Source organism: Ostrinia nubilalis, chromosome 9 (assembly GCF_963855985.1).
Source record: "Ostrinia nubilalis chromosome 9, ilOstNubi1.1, whole genome shotgun sequence".
Taxonomy (NCBI): Eukaryota; Metazoa; Arthropoda; class Insecta; order Lepidoptera; family Crambidae; genus Ostrinia; species Ostrinia nubilalis.
In genome coordinates this window covers 8486445-8507279 of record NC_087096.1, presented here as the reverse complement: position 1 = coordinate 8507279, position 20835 = coordinate 8486445, and the positions used below count along the sequence as shown (strand labels likewise).

The following is a 20835-nucleotide window of genomic DNA, read 5'->3' as shown; positions in this document are numbered from 1 at the left end:
TTCTCCAGACAAAATAAGTAGGGTAAGTGCGCTAGTTTTCGTCCAATTATCGGAGTTGCCAACTTTGTGATGCGAAATGAATATCTTAAAATACACTTGCTCATATGTATCATATGTCATTTTAGTCCTTATATAGTCTACTTTACGTTAATATTATATGACAATAAGTAAATACCACGGGTTTTATTATAAAAAATATTTTATGCAAAAGAGGCGATTTCACTAGTTTTCGTCCAAAAAAATCAGTTTTCGTCCTAGTGTACGCTAGTTTTCGACCACTGTGTAGAAAAAAGGGTGCAGTTGAATTATTAACTTAAAACCAATTCTACAATACAGTAACTATGGATTGTGGTATATCATTTAAAAGGTAATTTTGTTAGCTTTTAAATGATATCAAAAAGATTTAAATAAGTTTCTTACCTAAATTTAGGAAAATATTTCAATAGGTTGAAGGACAAATGGACGAAAACTAATCTACAGGAATAGCTAATTTTGGTTTTCGTCCACCCCAGTGCTTGCTGATGACGTCATGGACCAAAACACAACAACGTTTAAAGCTGTTTTTTGTTTTCGTCCACATCTTTTTAACGGTTTTTATGGGTTTATCACTGTTAAAAAGTGGACGTAAACTAAAATGTTTAATGTAATAACAATAAAGATCATATTGGAAGAAAAAACATTGTATTTTGTAGGTCCATTGAAGTAAAATGATTATTAAAAATATTAACTAGGTGTCAGGGTTTCCGTCCACGTGGACGAAAACCAAAATCTTGCAAAATTGTTATGCTAGTATTAGTCCACTTAATTACCTAAGATTTCTATACAAAAACTTTAATAAACCCTTAAAATAGCGTTTATTATGTTAATAATTAGACATACGTGCCAAAAACATTACGTAAAGTAGTTAAAACAGTAATTAAACATACCATGAAAGTTCCCTACCGGCACGTTTTTTTTCTAACTTGACGACGTTTTCCATTCACCTGTGTGCAGCAGCAACTTCCGTCGATTTTTTTGGAGTTATTACTTGTCAAATTACATTTTCATGCAGGCAGAACTGTTACTCAGATATTATAGATTGTAACAAGTCCAAACTTGCACGGAAAGTTAGGTTTGTATTCTAATTTTCCGTATTTGTTTGTGGCAAGTCGGTCAAATGGACGAAAACAGGAGCTGGACGGAAAACCGGCGCAATTACCCTACATATTTTTATGAGCATTTTCTTTGTAATTATTTCTTTTATTTATCAGACTGTCATTATGATTGTTGAAGAGCTTCACTGAAATGACGAAAGTGGAATAATTGGCTGAACTAGTGATGAGATACGTTTACGAATATGATTCTGCTGAAAAAATATGAAATCACAATAAAAAAAATGTAGAGACAATGTCCCTAATTTAGTATTTCCGCAGAAACTCATGCCAATTCATTAATCAAATCCAACCAGTCAGTAGCCAAAAATATATTCAAAATGTCGTTTGAAGGGTCCTCCTAACAGAAAGAAGCAAGTAAGTATTGATTTTATTGAATAACTAGGTGGTTGAGGATTCCGGGTGAAGCTCGCTTCCACCTTCGGCCTAATCATCACTTACCATCAGGAGAGATACAGGCCAAGAGCTTCCTCGTTGTGGATTAAAAAAAACTAGCTTTTGCCCGCGGCTTCACCTGTATGATATTTGGTTTGCCACAGATCGTCATAAATTATACACCCTTTAAGTTATTATGGGTTAAACAAAAGTAGGTACTGTAAAGTTTTATCAAAATCCGTTCAGTAGTTTTTGCGTGAAAGAGTAACAAACTAACATGTTAATATCCATACAAACTTTCGCATTTATAATATTAACAGGATTCACAAAACTAAATATTTTTATGAGACAAATATTTATATTAGTAAGTACCAAATGTTCTTCACTGCGCTAAATTTTGTTACGTAATTTGTATTTTGTTTATTGAAGCAATTAGGTCGTAACTAAGTGATCAACCAATTTGCTCAGTGGAGAGTTGAGTGATTTTCTTTCACTTTCAAAGGAGGAATGAGCGTTCATTATTTATAGAGAACTGTACCTATAGATAGAAAATGTTTAGGCAGTTTTTTAAGTGCCAACACAATTCTAAAACTACACTGCTAGCTTCTCGCTCTGAGTGATCTATGGCTGAAGGTAGCAAAAACCATCTAAATAAGTGGGCACTTTTCTACTGTCCAATGGTGGAAAAAAAATGTTTTTAAGAGTGCTTGTAATTTGGAACATGTACGTATATTAAACTTATATAAACTTTCTTTTCATAAAAATTCGGTGCTTTGGATAAAATAAAGTAAATAAAAACATGTCATAAAAATTGCAATTTATTTGAACTGAACAATCTCTAAAGACTATGTCTTTCAATTTCTTCAATTTATTCCTAGTGGATACGGATTGACTAATTCAATTACATAATGCAGAATATTAACTATCTTACAATTTCAAATACTACATACTTACAGAAATAATAAACGACTATCGAGTGAGCACTTGAGATTTGTTTAAATGTTATGTATAAAGGTTGTTAATATTTAAATGCGAAAACAATGATAGTATAAGAAACGATTAAATAAAAGGTTTCTTTATGACATAGGTAGTTCTATTGCTGAGATTCGTTGAAAAGATCTTATTAGGGTAATGTCGCCTATTTGCGTTTACCTACATATTCCCGTCTGAACGACGATTCACTACAAAAACAATTGAAAATACTTAGAGGAGCATATCACCAATATCCTTGTACATATTGTATTCATAGAAATTTATTCATTACTTCTTATAATTTTGTAAGTGTGTCGGTATATTGTATTGTTCTCTGTGTGCTTACCATGAGTTCACGTTAGGTGTGCTCGCTAGCGACTGCGTAAAAAAATGACAATAAATGTATGACATAGTGTGCAGCGCCCCTAGCGGCTACTTTCAAGAAATAAAATCTTCATAGATTTTTGACGTACTCGCTAGCGAGCACACCTAACGTAAACTCATGGTAAGCACACTGCTTTAAAATTGTAATCCGTTTGGTGATCGCAAACAGGTGACCTGGTCTTGTAAGGTGGATTTATCACAAGTGCTCATTTGGTAGATAAAACATTCTGGATGTTTCTAATAATAATATGATATACAATGATATGTAGATAATATAAGTTATGATTTACCTATAAAGATGCCACTTCAAAACTTTGTCCCTGGTTTGGGACAAAAGATGACTACTTAAAATTAATATGCCTAGAACTAAGTAATATGTTCGAGAGCGGACTTCGTAAACTAATTTAAAATATTAACATTAGGTATGTAACACTAAAATAAATTGGCAAAACATAATATTATATTTAATTTAAATTCGAAATATTTCATAAGTACCTATAAACTGGCTGTTGTCTATAGATTTTTATAAGTAAATAAGTATACAATTTATTAATAATATTTTTATTACTTAATAAATATTTTAATAACTATTACTCATAATAGTTTATACACACATATTGTGTTTAAAAAACTGTAAACATAATTTTAAAATATTAATTAACAATTAAACAAAGAACAATTATTCGATTAAAACTATCACAGGATGTTCTGAGCTAAAAGACGATTATAATCGTGATAACGTTACAAAACAAATTGGAAAAAATCTCTTTATTTTTTAGCAATCAATTTTGAACACTTTAATTAAAGAAAATGACACTAATGTAATGAAAGTTAAGAAAATATATGATGAAAACGAAATACAATCTAAATCTTAACGCTAATTTCTGAGCTCAATAAAAAACTGTATTCAATATCATTTATGTACACGCCAATGAATTTCAATACGCTACGACGAACATCTATAAATTGCATCGCGCTAACATAAAATACACTAATTATAGCTTAAACATGTTACTTGCCGTATTAGTAATTATGTATTTGTAAGTATTCATAATAGAAGGCAATACTGCATTAAGGTAGAATAAGTTATATCCCCATGTATTGTGCAAAGTATGCATTTCACACTCTTTTGGCATATAAACAAATGAAAAGATTAAAATACTCAACATAATTCGTTTTAAACCTAATATTCTCTAGTGGACAACTAACTTTATCGCGACCAGTGTGATATCACACATAGCACATACCAGCCAACGACAATTTGTACAAAAAGTCACACAAAAGACTATTGGCGACATCACACGATATTCCGCGGTTTCACCTGACATTATTTTCTAGCTATACGAGTATGACACTTGTCCCGTATTAATACAAGGTTTTAATGATTTTTTCGATGCAGATAAGACAAAAGTCTGGATACCAAAATGGTTGGTGGTTGGTACCCTGTTATTCATTGGTAAGATTTAATTATCATAGTTTAGACTTAGAAACACCATTCTTACTGAATTATACAACAACTTATCAAACATATTCTTACTATTACACAAAATTAAATCTCATAAATTGAAACCCAATACTTAAGGTATGGTAAAACAATAAAAAGACACATACAAAAAACCACTATGCATTTTGTAAAAAAAACATTACGGCTGACAATACTTTTGGTATTTTTGAATGCAATTTGTAGGTATCTATTATGTATGAAACGATCATCACAAACCCAATCATTTATTAATCGCTATTATAAAAAAAATGTCACGAACATTTTCATGGCGCCTACTATTAGCCGTAATGCTTCCATTAAAACAAAAACAAACATTCAAACAAGTGTAATCACATGCAACTACAATAAATAAGTCTTGCTAGAGGAACTGTAACTCATACATTCATTATTTACAGTTCAGTGCTCGTTGCACCACGCAACCACTTCTGGAACAATATTAAGTTTTTACCCGCTACAGCGTTCTACTTTACCTAAACTCGTTGCGATTTACGTGGGAACTAACGCACCAAATAGGTAGACCAGTAGGTTCCCGAATACAGCGACAGTGACCAGCACCAGGCTGTAATTGCTGCTTGTAGCTTTGTCTGGTAGCCCACACTCGTGGCCCCGGTACTCCAGGCAAAAGTTCTGGAAATGGAAATTTAGATTATAAACAAAATAAGGCTAATAACTCTACTTACAGACTTCAAGAGTTTGTAGAACGACGGTAAACACTCAATTCTAACTCAAGGGAATTTAAGCCTGTAATTTGATTGAATTTCAGTAGATCAATCAATATCGAAATACTGAAGTGTCCGTAGATTCATACTTGAGAGATGTTTTATAAGGGCTAGGTCTATATTTTATGTAAAAAAGAAAATAATAATACGAGTTTGAACAAAGAGATGACGAAACTAGCGAGTAAAACATACATTATTTTAGATACGTACTTAAATTATCCGTTATATTCCATAATAGAATTCTAGCATATTTACTATTTGGTAGCCCATATTAATAATGTAATAGTTAGTATTTTTTTGGTTTAATTAATTTACATTGAAATAATGTGTCAGTGTTCGTAGTAATTTACTATTTTTCGCAGTAGGTAGGTACTATTTGATTAAATAATTTCAGTTAATAAATTAAACAAGTTAATGTATTTATTTAAAACGAAGTATATTCCCGCACTTTAATAAAAATATGTTGCCATTTAATCGACTTTTATTACATGTTTCGACAGCCAAAAATATGTGACCAGAATACACAGTATTATTTTTTAATTCACCTCGTAATTGATTCACGAGGAAATTCCGAATGGAACAAAAGTGGGGCTTTTGTTCTAGGGTTCATCGATGCGGAATTACTATTATGAAAGAATGACTTCATTATTTTTCGTTAAATGATAAACTTACGGAACACTTTATATTAGGTTTATTGAATTTTCTTAAAAGGGTACGTTTTATCATAAGAAATATTTGCTCACTGCTTTGAAGGAGATTTTTAATATGAATAACTTCAACGCATATTCTATATTCATTATTCTTAATAACATTTATTCCAAGAGTTTAAATTAACTTGAAAGTAAAGCCGTCTTACATGTTTTCTTTATTTTCGAATACCTGAAAACTGTAATCTACTCATAATTAAATTTGTTAGAAAACGTGGCATTTTATTTTTGCGCGGACTTAAGATTTTGCCTTATAATGTCGTCAATCTCAACTTACAGGAAAATGTCATTCATTATCTTATCAATAGATTCATCAGGCCGTGCCGAGAAGCCGTTCAAGTCTTTTTGTACTGTTTAAATCTATTTACGTATTTTATCTATCTTCCTCTTCTATTATGTTATTATTTTATTTTACCATCTTCTTTTATGGTGTACGTATACAGTTAGCGACTAATAGTTCGCGACACCCAAAGTTTCAGACTTGATGAACTACCATGACTGTCTGAAATGGTTCAATCGGACTAACTCAAGTTGATCATGACCTTTGATTCTTTTTTTCAGAAAATCAGGTTAGTTCAAGCTTGAAATATCTAAACCAAACCGCGCTAAAATACAGACATGATTTTACACTAAGTATGTGTGTCCCATGGGATTCAATCGAACCCAGAACCTACGAGTCGATAGTATCACTAGAAAGAAGGCCAAAACTCGATTAAAGGCATAGGTTGAAATTAAAGTTTGTTTCTGTAGTTACAAATAGCAATTTGTGCCAGATTACATTTGATTACTGAAAAGTATAAAAGGAAAGCTACCCAGAATTAATGAATTAAGAAGACGATACGGCTTTAAGAATCATAGACACAATCCATGACCGACTTTTTGTGATACGTATCATGGAGTATTGCGGTAATACCTTACCTTGATAATATTGGAAGCCATTCGTTTCAGGAACGCACTGGTGAAGAGGGCAGCGTCGTCGCCACACGAGCTCTGCACGGTTTGCTCGGAGCACCTCAAGTACTCTTGGAATGAACTGGAAATACAAAATATGTATCAAACACTGACAACTTTATTATTAAAACTTACTGTTGGTTTATGGGGATTATGATTTATTTACTATCCATATATTATACCTATTTATCTCATTTCATCTCATCACATAATCATTACGAGCATGTTAGTTAGATAACTTCATAATTCCATTCCAATTATAGTTGTGCGACAAGATGGAAGATGTAACTAGTAACTTTATGGAATTGTATAATTACCAAAAAGCTTTATCTAATCACATAAGCTCTGTATATTTTATGTTAAAGATTTTTTTAACAACAACAATGGTACGATTGAATTTGATTTCCTATCAAAACATCGGGTTTTAAAATCGGGACTTACAAAATAACTTCAACTGTAACTTTATTGATCCACTGCAGTATGTTGTCATTCATAATTATCATTGTAATCGTTCATTTTACATTGAGCTGATGGTGATCAATTGAGCCACGTCAGTTGCAATGGAGGCTCATAAAGTCACATTTACAAGAGTTATTACAGCTGCCCACATGATAAAAGAACTTTATTGAATTTTGTTGCATACTCGCCAGCACCTCAAAAGGTACATGTTTGTTGAAAAATGGCACCTATTAATAACTACTTAAATGTCAGAGTACAATTAGCTTGATGTGCTGTCGCTCGTAGTACCTACTAAACCTTAAAGTTTTATGAATTTAAAGTGGATGAGTCGTTGGATATTGGAATAATTTTAACCTTTCAAAATCAACTTTAATACCTACCTATGTTTTATTGAATGAATCTTTAGCACACAAACAACCATTCATTAATTGCTTCTACAAGCAAATAATTATGTTCAAACTTCAAAATTTGAATCTTGTAATGATTAACATCATAACAGCAGATAGTTTGTTACATAGAAAAAATATTTTGTACCGAAACCGAATGTAAATGGGTGAATATCAACAAACTCGTTTTTTGCCTAATTCCGGTGGCGAATTTTAATTTCCACTTTCCAAAACTTTTTTGTGGCAGAAATAATAGTAAATAACTTGTATTATTCAATAATATGGTAGAGATCAAAATATTATTAATACTTCTCGAGATATGTCAATTTGAAATTATCAAGAGCCACCGAAATTGTATTTGAGCCACCGGAATTAAGAACCAATCCACCGAAATTTATTTATACAGCGGACTTCGGAATGTTACGGATGATTGTCTCAAATTACTTATTTATTTGTAATCAATTAAGTATTATTATCCAGTAAAGTTGTTTATAATTAAAAACAATATTCAGGCCTGTGTTGTGACCCTAAAAAAGCATCAAATCTTCCCACGTGAGTCGTAATAGCCGACTAAGGAATCAAAATACTGGAGGGTAGGCTGCAGCATCTTTCCGGGTATTATACTACCATACTGGAACTACCAACCAGCCTGTTAAGCATGGTGATAACGGCAAAATCCCTCCATAGAGAACAAATCCAAAACTTTCTGGCTCTAGCCGCCAACAGCCCCGTTATTCTAGAGTCATCACAAAGACATCATACATGACCCTCAAACCCAGAAACCAACTCTAGTCCCGGGAGGGCGACCAACTGCCCCAGGTTGGTGTTAGGTTTATCTTCCATAAGTAAAAATATTGGTCCAGGCTAGCCAAGTTTTCATGATGGTATCATACCTATCCTATACTCAGAATTACGCAACTAATTATTCGCTAAAGACCATGCGAACTGGAGATTAAGTATGAAGATATTTCTAGATCTATACCAGCTACTGAACTAACACATTACATATTTGTGACAGGGTAATTTAACGGAAAACTATGCAAACCTAGCGACAATGAGCTAGATGAAAGTAGTACAATTAAGAAACGGAGGACTAAATCCAGCCAGCCTCATAGAGAGAGAAGGCCTAGCAAAAGATGCCAGAACTGTTAAACCGTACTGAGCTGCACCCTAATAGTACTGCAAAAATCAAAATGCAGTAATCATTTTTAGACGAACAGGCAATTTAATCACATTTGCATTCTCCGATCACCACACAGCTTATGACCGCAGTCTATGGAGGAACACTATCTGCGGTTGCGATCCTCATCAGTGAGGGACCGAGGAAGAAGAAGAAGTCATCACCGAAATAGAAGAATGCCGAATAAAAGATGCTCAAAAGCTGTCGACTGATGAAGCCTAAGCCACGACCAGTGCCAATCCAGCTCCAAAGCCCCACGAATTTTCATCTCGAGTGGCAGAATAGATTGCAACCTACGAGACTAGGGAAATTTTAGCTGTTTCAGGACTATTCTCATCTGTTTTTAAGATTCTGCTTAGTATCGATGTATAAATAGCTATCCAAGTCCTCACGCTGATACAAAGTGTATTATAGAGACGATTTTTTGTAATAAATCGAAAGTATGTATTTGCGAGGACCAAATTGAATATACCAACATGAATAACGAGGATAGCAGAACCATTTTGGTAAATGCCTAAGCTGCTAGGAGAGATTAAGAAGCACTACTAGTAATTAGGCTGAAGATCGAGATTATTCCGACACTTTAGCGAAGATATCCTAGACTTTAGCTTGAGTGAGATTAGAATGCCCTATTAAAAACAACAAGGTATGTACCAGGAGATAATGAAATCACAACTGAGCTTATGAAATCAGATGGAATGCTAGTACTAAAGTTCTCTTAAATACCACCATGTTTATTGGTCGATAAACCAAAAAATAAGACATGGTGGTGGTGCTAGAGACTGGAATGGAATGGACGTTGGCGATGGTCCAGAGTCAGGTGAGGCAGCTTTTTCCTGAAACATGACACTCTCGCTATCCAACATCCAGTCTCCCAGACAACCTCATTTTCGAAAAGACGTTCGTAATACTACGTATACATAATATTTAATGCTGCGTCAAATTATGCAGAAGACTAAGGACTATAATCAGTCATTATTATTGGCCTTTTTGTACCTTCTTCGATTCGGTCAAGACCTGGGCTGTGCTACAGTCTCTTTATTGGCGTCAAATTGACTGTCGATACATGCAACTTCTGAAGTATTTGTATAAAAACTTCATCATATCAGCCCTCCCCCAAGATCAGAACTCGAAACTTATCTGATTGCTGCGAGGGTTCAGAGTTGGAGACACCATAATCTCTTAAAGTCTTCACTACCTCCCACTTAGAGGTTTTCAAGCTTCTGAGCTAGACCGAGCTCAGTATCAAGATACGGCGAGTACATCACACAACTTCGATTCACTGACGATATTGTAGTTATGACTGAGACCTTAGTAGACCTAGGTACAATGCTCCAGAGCCAATAAGACCAATTCCGGCAATAGATTCGCCACCGGAGCCACCGAAATTGCGCCACAGGAATTGAAAAACTGTTACAAAATTCAAATTATAAAGAAAACTATAATTCTGATCAATAATTTCTGTATGCAGATACAACAAAACACCAAACTTTAATCATGTTAAAGAATCGTTTAGCATCTAAGTAAGTAGCTTTCACTCATACACTTGCCAGCGAAATTGAAAAATTTTGTATTCCTGTGCCGCTGATACAAATATTTACGGGTCTGCTGGAAAAACAATACCACAAGTCGCAAGTCTTTATAGCCCGATCAGGAGGACACAGTTGAGTGATGCAGGGAAGAAGAACTCTACGTCTCTCAAAGCTTCTTTGGAGAAGTAAGAGAGTGTCGAAATTGAGCCACTGTAATTGCTTTTTTTCGTGGGACAGTTTTGAAAGGCTATTTGAAACACTTAAAATATGAAATATCACATTTCTTTCATATCATTTGGAAGTCTTATTTAATGTATTTTATGGCTATACTATTTTTAAATTACTAGAATCCCCGAGAAAGAAGGAATAACACAATTTATGAGTAGAAATAGAGTTAGGACGCGCCACCGTTATTAGATTTTGGGTCTTTGAAATTTTTTTTAGTACATAAAATAACTACCTATTGTCCTGAAGACTTTGCTATCGTGTAAAACGCTGTATAAACTATATACAGAAAAAAAATCATCGCTCTAGTTACATTTCTCCCATCGATTCTCAGCTCCGCCGCGTAAAAAACGTGTTTGGGATATTCACCCAAATTATAAAATTATCACTTCACGGGATTTATTGCAACAATATCTATTTTAAGAGCGCTTGTAGACGTCCGTTTTTTTGACCGGACAACGGCCCGATTTTTTCACCGGATTTAGCGGTGGCGTATGGTTTATAATGAACGTGTGCACATGCATCGGACATAGGTCCGGCGAGAAAATTGACAGCAAACAAAGGATATCCGTTTTCTGACGGTCCGTCGTCCGGTGAAAAAACGGACGTCTACAAGCGCTCTAACGGTAAATAAAATATTTACCCTCCCGACGTGAAGTGATAATTCTATAGTAAAAATGCAACATAATAGTTTAAAATACGAATGTAAACGTTATTTTTCTCGTATAATTTAACTATTTTCATCTTATAAGTACAACAGCTCAAACACTGAATCCATTTTATAATCATTTAGTAGCTTTCATTTACTAAATTGGCCTACGGATAGAATAGGCTTCGAGCTTAATTGTGAAATTAAAGTTTGTTTCTGTAGTTACAAATAGCAATTTGTGCCAGAGCTCGTGTTTTTTCCGTGGAAAATAACTGCATTTTTGTTCATCTTTCCATTGTGTCAGTGCATGGGCAGCGATGTATGAATCCTGTGATAGTGCACGAATATTTTTAACTAGGGACTGACCAATGCACGAACGTTAACAATGCAAATAAAATTTATTTCAGAACAGAGAAACGTTTTGTAAATACCGCGACAGTTTAATGGTTAATGAAAGAGATAACGAAACACCGACACAGTTTGTGCTTCCTTGTAAATGAAATCGTTTATTAGAAACAGGAGCAAAATAATAGTTAAGCTCTGTGGACCCTCGCGTTTAGGGTTTCAATTTGCGAAACATTCTATAGAATCCATAGATTTAGTGACTGTCTATTCTCCTATTTTATTGTTCATTAACAACAATTGACTCTATCATAATGCCACAAAGGTTATATTTAAGGGATAGTTTCAAATTTTCGATTCGTTCTATGGTAGATGATGTAACATTTAATGCAGGTTCCTCAATGGTTTTTGTTAACTTGAGGGACAATGCTAGTCATCAGACCCTAATAGTACTGATCCGACCCTCATCTTAGATTGAAGTTTGAAATCTGAACTCAAAACAATTAAGGAAGTACGAGTGATAAAGCTTGAAGGTAAATTAATTATGACATAACAGTTTCCGATATTTTTTAAAGCACAAGAACCATTCACAATGATATTGTTTCTCATCTGACGTTGATGAGCAGAGTAATAAATATCAAAAAGTTTTTACAGAATACAGAAGACTTTTCCATCGTCCAATGACTGTAATAAATTGCGTACGTTTTTGCTGCGGGTGATCTACTGGAGTGGAGAGGATTAGCCACAGAATGGATGCTTCGGATATAATATAATTAAGTATGGCTAAATTACAAAATCAATTGCTAAGAACACGGATAAGGGAGTCATTAACACGCCGCGAGAGCCTTAAGTGCGTCTCTTAATCTGATAGAATTTACGCAGAATCTTAAACAGGGCTTGATGGCTAAAATGAGGGCAAAATGAAGCTTGAATCTTCTGAATGGGAACCCGAACGATGCTAAAGTGGACGGCTTCCAAGTATTTATGCTAACCAATAGAATTAACAGATACAATAAGGAATCCACTTATGTAAATCGAGTTGCAAGACTGAGATGAATTGTATTCAGTGGGCCCTAAAAATTTTGGACGCGCAATCAAGTTTCTATTAAATTATTACACTTTGTTACGCCCGAGTGAACATTCAAGAAATTGGCAAAATTTAAACGCGGAAATAATAATGAAGTTATTATAATTCTACGTAGCTGTGTAGATAGCTCTGGTAGTCAATCTTCAGACGAGTAATTAGCGCCGGAAAGCCGGTTCGATTTGTTGAATATTTTATTAACGAGGACTATTCAATATTCAAGACTTTGCCCAAGTCTTTTGAGTAGCACCTCTCTGTACTCTGGAGGATCTTCCGATGAATTCTCCTCCATGACAGTTTAATTTGCGGAACTCAAATTGGAAGACACTCATACTAAGTGGACGATTGCTAAATAGTTGGAAATGTTAATTGAATTCGTTAACGAAGGTGGCCTAACATTAATAATTTAAATCAGAATTTAGAAGACATTTTGAAATACCATCGCAATAATTGTTTATTGAAATCACAGAGTGTCGAATATTTAAATGTACAATCAGTTTGATAAATTAATTGTTACGTTAATTGGTGGTCTGGACATTTAAATACTTAATGTACGAATTTGATTACAAACAAATTCGACCAAATTTATTGTGAACAAATATTACATTAAAGTAGTAATGATTAATGATATAAAGCTTAAAAATTATGCCTGTTAGATGCGATGAATTACCAGAACTAGGGTTTGTTTGTTTGCTCTGAGTTACAAATTATAATATCTGCACGATAGATATTACCCACCATATTGATATAGCTCTTCAACACGTGTACTCGAGTATGGCTATAAGCAGAGAATAGACGACGTTTAGCGGTACTGTTACTGACAGTGCCGATAATTAGATCCCATATTAATTATTATGTAGATTATGGTATACAATAAACATAGAATACCAGGATGAAATATTGCGCCTAAATGATTCTGCATTGCACAGAATAATGAAACTCGTTTGTTAGTGCACCCATTGGAGGTGAGGACACTAGCTTCATCACTCATACGGATAAGATGTTTCATGACATTCCCTGCGATGAAAGGCTTGTCCTGTAGGTCTGGATGCGAGCCGCAATAAGCGGTTATCACGCCATTTTATCGATATTGCCTAAACATTTTGACGTCGATAAAGTATATCACGGCGCGCATCCTACTGTTGAGTGCAAACTCTTCCGCTAAATTGTCGGAAATCATTAAGAATCAGTTTTATTAGTCATGCTTAGTTAAGTCCCCACATATTAATTACCTGCTGCCATTTCCGTAGCAGGCAGGTATGCGTATGAATGAAGCTGTGGTTATGTTAGCGAATATGTTACTAATTAGGCTATTAAAAAGTTCTACAAATATTACTTACCAACAAACAGTGCGCAGATAATCTTCGTGACTCGCCGAGTTATCATGATCAGTTTGATACTGCTCTGTCTTGTGAGAATCGCTGAGAGTGGTCAGCGTCACTTCGTACCGCTTGCTGCATTTCTCATACTCTGGCCTGACGTGCTTCACGCAAGTAGCATGCTTCAAGTACTCGTCCTGATACTTCCCGCGGGTACACAAGTCCTGCACCACGTCAGTAATCCCGGAGTATATCCGCCTGAAGACGACTTGCTCGTGCTTCTCCATACAGACGGTCGTGTAATTGTCTATGCATCTTATCCCGGAGCGCAGTTCACTGCAACAAGACGTAAACATTATTATCCTACGCTCAGGTTAAGTCGCCATTTGTCTTGACGTTGTCTCTTTGCAGGCAATGGATTTTCCGAAAGTTACGTTTGTAACTAAGTAAATGTATGACGTAACCGTCGTCTAATTTATATTTTGCAGTGATACCTACATCAGTCTGATATTGTCGGAATCTTTGATGTTTTAACGTGTCATCATGCCCATCAATTTGATCACATGATTCCATAATGATAAGCGTGATAAGAATTGGCATAAATTCGATAAAAATGACACGAATAAATATCGGAAAGGAAATAAAAACAGTGAGCGAGTCCTCATTTACATTCAGGGAATGCTTTACATACCAACGATTCTATTCACATCGCAAAGTGGTTGTGAGATTGGGCTGAATGGTTTAATCAGGATCTAGGTACCTTGAGTTATTTATTGAATCGAAGAAAGTAAATGTTTCGCCTAAAATTTCACAATGTTCTTTTTGGAAGCGACTCAATGATAGACATTCGTATTTACTGCGTGACGATTTCAATAATCTAGCTTCTTAATAATGACGCTTCTTTTATGAATAAACCATTCATATTGCGTGTTCAACGTCGTAACGACAAATGACAAGTTGATTAATATTTAATATTAAAATAGCCGTGATCAAATTGATAGTTACTTTGAATTTCATTAATAAATAAATACAGGGTGTTAGGTAAATGGGTATATGAGCCGACACTAGCCCATGTTAACATGGGCATATAAATTGTATGGTGAAGTCAGAAAATTGATATCTTCATTTTAATTATTTTAATTTTCATACAAATCGGATTTTATAAAATTTATTTTGTATGAAATTTTCATACAAAATAAAAAAATTAAAATGATATCAAACTAACTTCACCATACCATTTATATGCCCATGTTAACATGGGCTAGTGTCGGCTCATAGGTATACCCATTTACTTAACACCATGTACGTACATACATAAATATCCTTGGACATTTTACATTACGCTTCTAGTCCCAAACTTCCCAAACCAAATAAATATTTTTCTTTCTTTCTTTCTTCCTTTCAAACTAAGCAAAGCTTGTACTATGTATTAACTTTTTCAGTCGATTACATAATGTGACTTTTACTAAAAATATGCTTCAAACACGTACAATTTTGGAGGAGATTTTCCTAACATATTTTCGTTAAACTGGTTAAGTTTGATGGCTGAATAGTTCCAACAAAAGTCCCAAATTGAGGAGAACTAACTGCGGAATCTTTCCGTTCAACTTCTCAGCCGCTGAGACGCCTCGATCAAACTTACTGAGACGTTGTGAACTTAGAAAGTGGTAATGGGCTAAGAGGGTGCTTCATACCCAATTGGTTCGGCAATGAGATTTGTAATTTGATAAACGATACAAAATTATAAAGACATATTGGTAAATCGACAGACAGCAGGTCAATCTAAACACTTTGGCATCATAATTAAGTAGTTGTAATGGAGCTGTTTTGCTATAAGAATGTATAGTCTGATGCTATCAAGAAATTGTCTCAGAAATTACCGAACAGTAGTAAAACTTTTTACGTAAAACTACGCATTACATAGTACGAAATTGAGTTACATTTTATAGCTACCTGACTACATTTTTGCTAAACTATCCCTTGATCTGTTATGTACTCTTATAAATAGGTATATGATACATAGTTAATTTGTTTCTACTAATAAGACAAACAAATAACTTACTTAATCATATTCACGGAATCGCTGTGGGAGTACGAGTATACTAAACTGTACCTACTTCACTTTTAGATATTTACAATCACAATGTTCCTTCGCTGAATGAAAGTTTGCTAACCAAAGTAGCGTGGGAGTTTGCCGCTAGGGTTGACATCTCTGAAATTTGACAACTGGGATAAGACACGTGAAAATCACGTATTTTAGAGCCCAAAACCCGGGCATGTCAACATGTTTTTTTAAAACTTAATAGTGTCGGCCTAAGACTGGAAATTTTTAACCCGTACTACAAATGAAACCCCGCCCGGACGCACCCTGGATGCCTTCTGAACTAGGAAATTCCGGGGAAACCCGGACGGATGGCAGCCCTATGCCGCTGTCCCAACTTTACGGCTCGAATGAAACAAATAACCAAGTTGTATCCCATATGTTTTACCGCAAAATGCAAGTTTCGCTCACTTAATCAATATTTATATTTTAATAAATACTCGTACTGAACAAGCGAGGTCGTTGGAGTAATTGAATACATACAAATGTTATGTACTTTGTTTACATCATGTGTTACATGTGTAATGCTGAAGGGAAATTTAAGACATTTGGGATACGGAATGTTGTCTCATACCTACACTTATCTAAGCATCATTATCATCATAGGTTATTGAAAGTTATCCAATAGGTACATAATTGAATTAACTAAATTAAAAAACCAACCGAATTGAGAACCTCCTCCGTTAAAAATAGCACGTATTTATAAATAACAGGCTATTCTTGTCCGAAGGTACAGGTACAGTTAATAAAAAAAACAATTGTAGGTCAATTGGATTCATTCAAATTCTAAATTTAAAATTCCTAATTCCTGTAATTAGTTATCAACCGACTTCAAAAAAAAAGGAGGAGGTTCTCAATTCGACCCGTATGTTTTTTTTTTTTTTTTTCTATGTTTGTTACGCGATAACTCCGCCAATTATGAACCGATTTGAACAAATCTTTTTTCGGCGTATAGGTAATACCTCAAGGGTGGTCCCATTTAAATTTAATAATAGAAAAAACAACCCCCAAGGGTGGAAAATTGGGGATGAACTTTTTTATACGCAATATCTCCGCCGATTATAAATCAATTTGAACGATTATTTTTTTGTTGAATAGGTATTATCAAAAGGGTGGTTTCATGCGAATTTGAAGAAAAAATATTTCACCCCCAAGGGTGGAAAATTGGGGATGAACTTTTTTATACGCAATATTTTTAATTTTTAGTTTTTTTTTGTGTTCACGCATTTGAAGTCGGTTTAATTTTTTTAAAAAGTTAATTATTTTTGCCATAAAAATACGTGAGCAACTCGTGCGTAGGTAATGTAAAAGCAAAAACGCAATAAGTTTTTACATAATCTGTTTGTTTGTTACAAAAATAAAACTTACACACAACTTTTGTCTAATTCCTCTTGTGTGAGTGCGAACGATATCTCTCTCGAGCTCAGCACGGGGAGGGCCATGGAACACCTTTGCAAGAGATCTTCTTGCTGGTTGCATCGCTCCTTGATAGCATCTGTGGACAAAAAAGTTTTATATTTTTATTAAAATCAAGACAAAGACATACATAATTATTATTTAAACACTTACGAGATCTACACGAGTAAGACCTTCATTTGTGATTACGTTAAATTTTACTAGATTTTAATTTCAGATTAAAATTCTTCGTACATATGAGTCCATTTTTCCTAATTTGAAACTGATCAGCGATTACAAGTGCAGTTCTTACTAACTGATAAATAAATAATTAGACCGATTTAGATCGTTATAACATTTATTTTGATGTGCAGTTTGTTTACGTGATTATTCTTTTTTTTTATTCTTTACATTATTATCTAGTACCTAATATACCTACTTAGGAGTCTTTGAGTATACTTATCATAATTTGGTCTGAGGGATGGCACTTCAGAAGCATCGTATCATCTTGAGTAAGTATTACCATCGTCATACTTGAAACATCAATAGGCTTTACTTAGAAGGCTACGATTCAATAAATGAGTTGCCAAAAGCTCTACTACTCCAAGAGGTATTGGACATAATACGCTAAAATATCTAAATTGGGTAGCGAAACGATAAGTGTGATCTCGTTAATTGCCCTTCAATTAATCAATCGCCCAAATCAAAACAATTAAAAAATAAGTGGCGAAAATATTTTAAAAGCCTTGATAACCCAAATAAATTGTTTATTTAGGGATTTAGGTGTGTTGATGTGTTGTTGTGTTTTCTATGACCCTGCATAGGCTAAGTCCAATCAATTGACTCTATCTCTAATTTTAAAATTCATCAAATTGATTCCGAGAATGTATGAAAATGTAACAAATAATGAGTCATTTTAAGATTTAGATGGCGTGAATTACTGTTATATCTGCCAAACTACAACCTATTTACATACAACAGCGTCAAAAAACTAATTTCAGCTGCGTATTTTCAATTGTTTTCGGTGTGACGAATAGTTTACCTTACCTACTAAAACGTTGTAATGAAGATGTTAGTTTTTATGAAAAATATGCTAAAATTCCATTACTAACTACAATGATTAATGAGGAAACATCTCTTCCAAAAGTTGTCAACAAGGTCATTCTCTTGAAAATAAAGTTAAATTCTTGCGTTCAAACGTCGGTTACTGGCACAACGCAATAAAATTTGCAGAAAAAGAAATAAAGTAAGGTTTGACGCACACTCGCTCGATGGTTATCGGCGACTAAACATTTGTGCACACAACGCGTCACTGCTCGCGGGTGGCGACAGCGGTCGTGTTCACGTGGTCGGCACGCGCGATCAGCTGTTCGTCCACATGCGATGAGATCACGAGACAAATCCGACCGTAAGTGGTATCCGATCCGCGGAATTATCCGTTAATTGGATGTTGGAACTTTTTAAGGTTTTCTCTCGTCTTTTAATAGGAGTTTATTGGAGGTCGATCCTTTTGTTGAAGGAAAAATATTTTTTTAGCAAAACACTATATTCAGTTTTGATTTTTTACAATCGTAGCTACGAATCTTGACTAGGAAAATATAACCCTTTTAATCTAAGATCGAAAATTGCTTTGTATCTTAATGAGTTATTATTTAAAAGTTATTATTCCTAAAATTATAGTGGAGGAGGCTCATAGTCCAGCAGTGGGCTGTAAAAGGCTGTTGATGATGATGATTCTTAAAATTTGAATTGAATTGAATCAATTACATTGATTAAATATGACTAGACTTCACAATTTTCTTTCATAATAAAAGTATACAATTGTGATATTTACAGGTATAGCAAGTTTACTGTTGTTATTAATTTACCAATTAACTCCACCTACAGAAGTAAATAAAATTTTTAAATAAGTAATGAACAGTGTTTTATTAACCCAACATCTAAAATCATTAATCCATCCTTTGAAAGAAATAAAGTAGAGCGTAGAAAAATATTTAAAAAAAAGTTTTTGAAATAAATAGAATACAACTCAAGATAATACAAGAATACCTACAAGTTTTTTTTTTTTAATTAGAAGACTTAATTCATAATCTTAAAAAAGCAAAATACGCGGATCCGATCTGCCACACGACGACAACAGCTGCTATCATCGAATGCCGTGTGCGTCCTGATAAACAGGCAGTTATTTTTAACAGTGCCGTTCTCAGAACCATGCATTCCGAAGCTGTGGTGGGGTGACGCGCCCACCACGCCGCTCGACGCCATTGGTCGAAAGACATCGTACGATCTCTGCGAGTGTATGAGTGCTGTACGAATAAACCACACACTCTCACTCAATCGAAGCATAATCTAGCGCCAATATACAGAGCATGTTTGAGACAATTCACTGATTTGATTGCTCCAAGCCATAGGAAGTCGGTACTTCTTACTTCGCCTTGACACAATGACGCTGCGTGCCTCTGCTTCATTTGTTTTGATTGATCGTTAACCTTTTACTGAATAAACAACTATGTAATAAACTGTCTGCGTCAGCAATTAGGATCGAATGTTTACGTTTAGAGACAGGTATTTATCTATATGTATAATTCCAGAAAATATACATTCATCAGTACTATCTGACTTAGCACAACATTGAAATTCGTTTCAGCACGTGAGTTTTATTAGCTTTATATGAATAGCTTCGGGCTGTTTTCACTTGTCAATATAGTCATGAATATCAGTAATCTCTAACGGAACAAAATGTATTTACATTTAACCAGCATTTGCTTTTTCATTAGTTCTCCCACCCAAAGCGGCAGTTACCATTTATCAATTCATAAGCGCGTTCGCAGTTGGCATAAATTCCAACAAGGTCTAGTTTAGTTAGTCGCAAATAGAATTTTCGAGATGCTGCTGGTAAATGTCTAGAATATTTCACACTTAGTATTAATATTGTAGTGTTTAGCAACAGTTTTCTGGTTTGGAAATTTTCCTTTTTATGTTGCTCTTAGTTTTAGGCTAAATCGAAAACTCTTTCTGTTGTTTCTTCTTGGTGGTTTCTTATTTTGTAAATACTAACTGTATTTCTAAGTTTGACTAACGTTGCCAAGACAGCGTTGTTACTGATGAGATTTCTTACTGTACAATCCTATTTTTTGTTATATCACTGTTCAGGAAATCTGGCTGGTGAGCTCGTGAGTAATGTCTATGTCTAATCTAATGAACGATTCTTTTCCGTTTCTTTCGAACAATTTCTCCTGGCCCGGAAAAGTCGCAACAATAGCTATCTTCAAATAAAAAGTAGGTAATTTTAAATAGGTTGAGCTTAAGAGTATTCGAGTAGGAAACGATTAAGAGACAATAGCAGAAAATAATGCTAAATGTCGAGTAAATCGAAAGGCCAATGAGTTTGCGAATAACA

General features: G+C 34.4%; 1 protein-coding gene and 1 long non-coding RNA gene across 2 annotated transcripts in view; one reads left to right on the top strand and one right to left on the bottom strand.

Moving 5' to 3' along the window:
* The first annotated feature begins 1206 nt into the window (after positions 1-1206).
* LOC135074572 (uncharacterized) lies at positions 1207-6908 on the top strand. Its single transcript, XR_010257858.1, has 2 exons — positions 1207-1508; positions 6761-6908. It is a non-coding gene; the product is annotated as an uncharacterized LOC135074572 (long non-coding RNA).
* The window catches only part of LOC135074571 (uncharacterized), a 31700-nt gene continuing 13191 nt past the window's right edge, over positions 2327-20835 (bottom strand). The window contains exons 2-5 of the mRNA XM_063968909.1: positions 17409-17535; positions 13961-14275; positions 6731-6845; positions 2327-5013 (exon numbers count right to left, since the gene is read on the bottom strand). Of these exons, the coding sequence (XP_063824979.1) occupies positions 4873-5013; positions 6731-6845; positions 13961-14275; positions 17409-17535 (698 nt within the window). The 3' untranslated portion in view covers positions 2327-4872. The remainder of the gene's footprint in view (positions 5014-6730; positions 6846-13960; positions 14276-17408; positions 17536-20835) is intronic.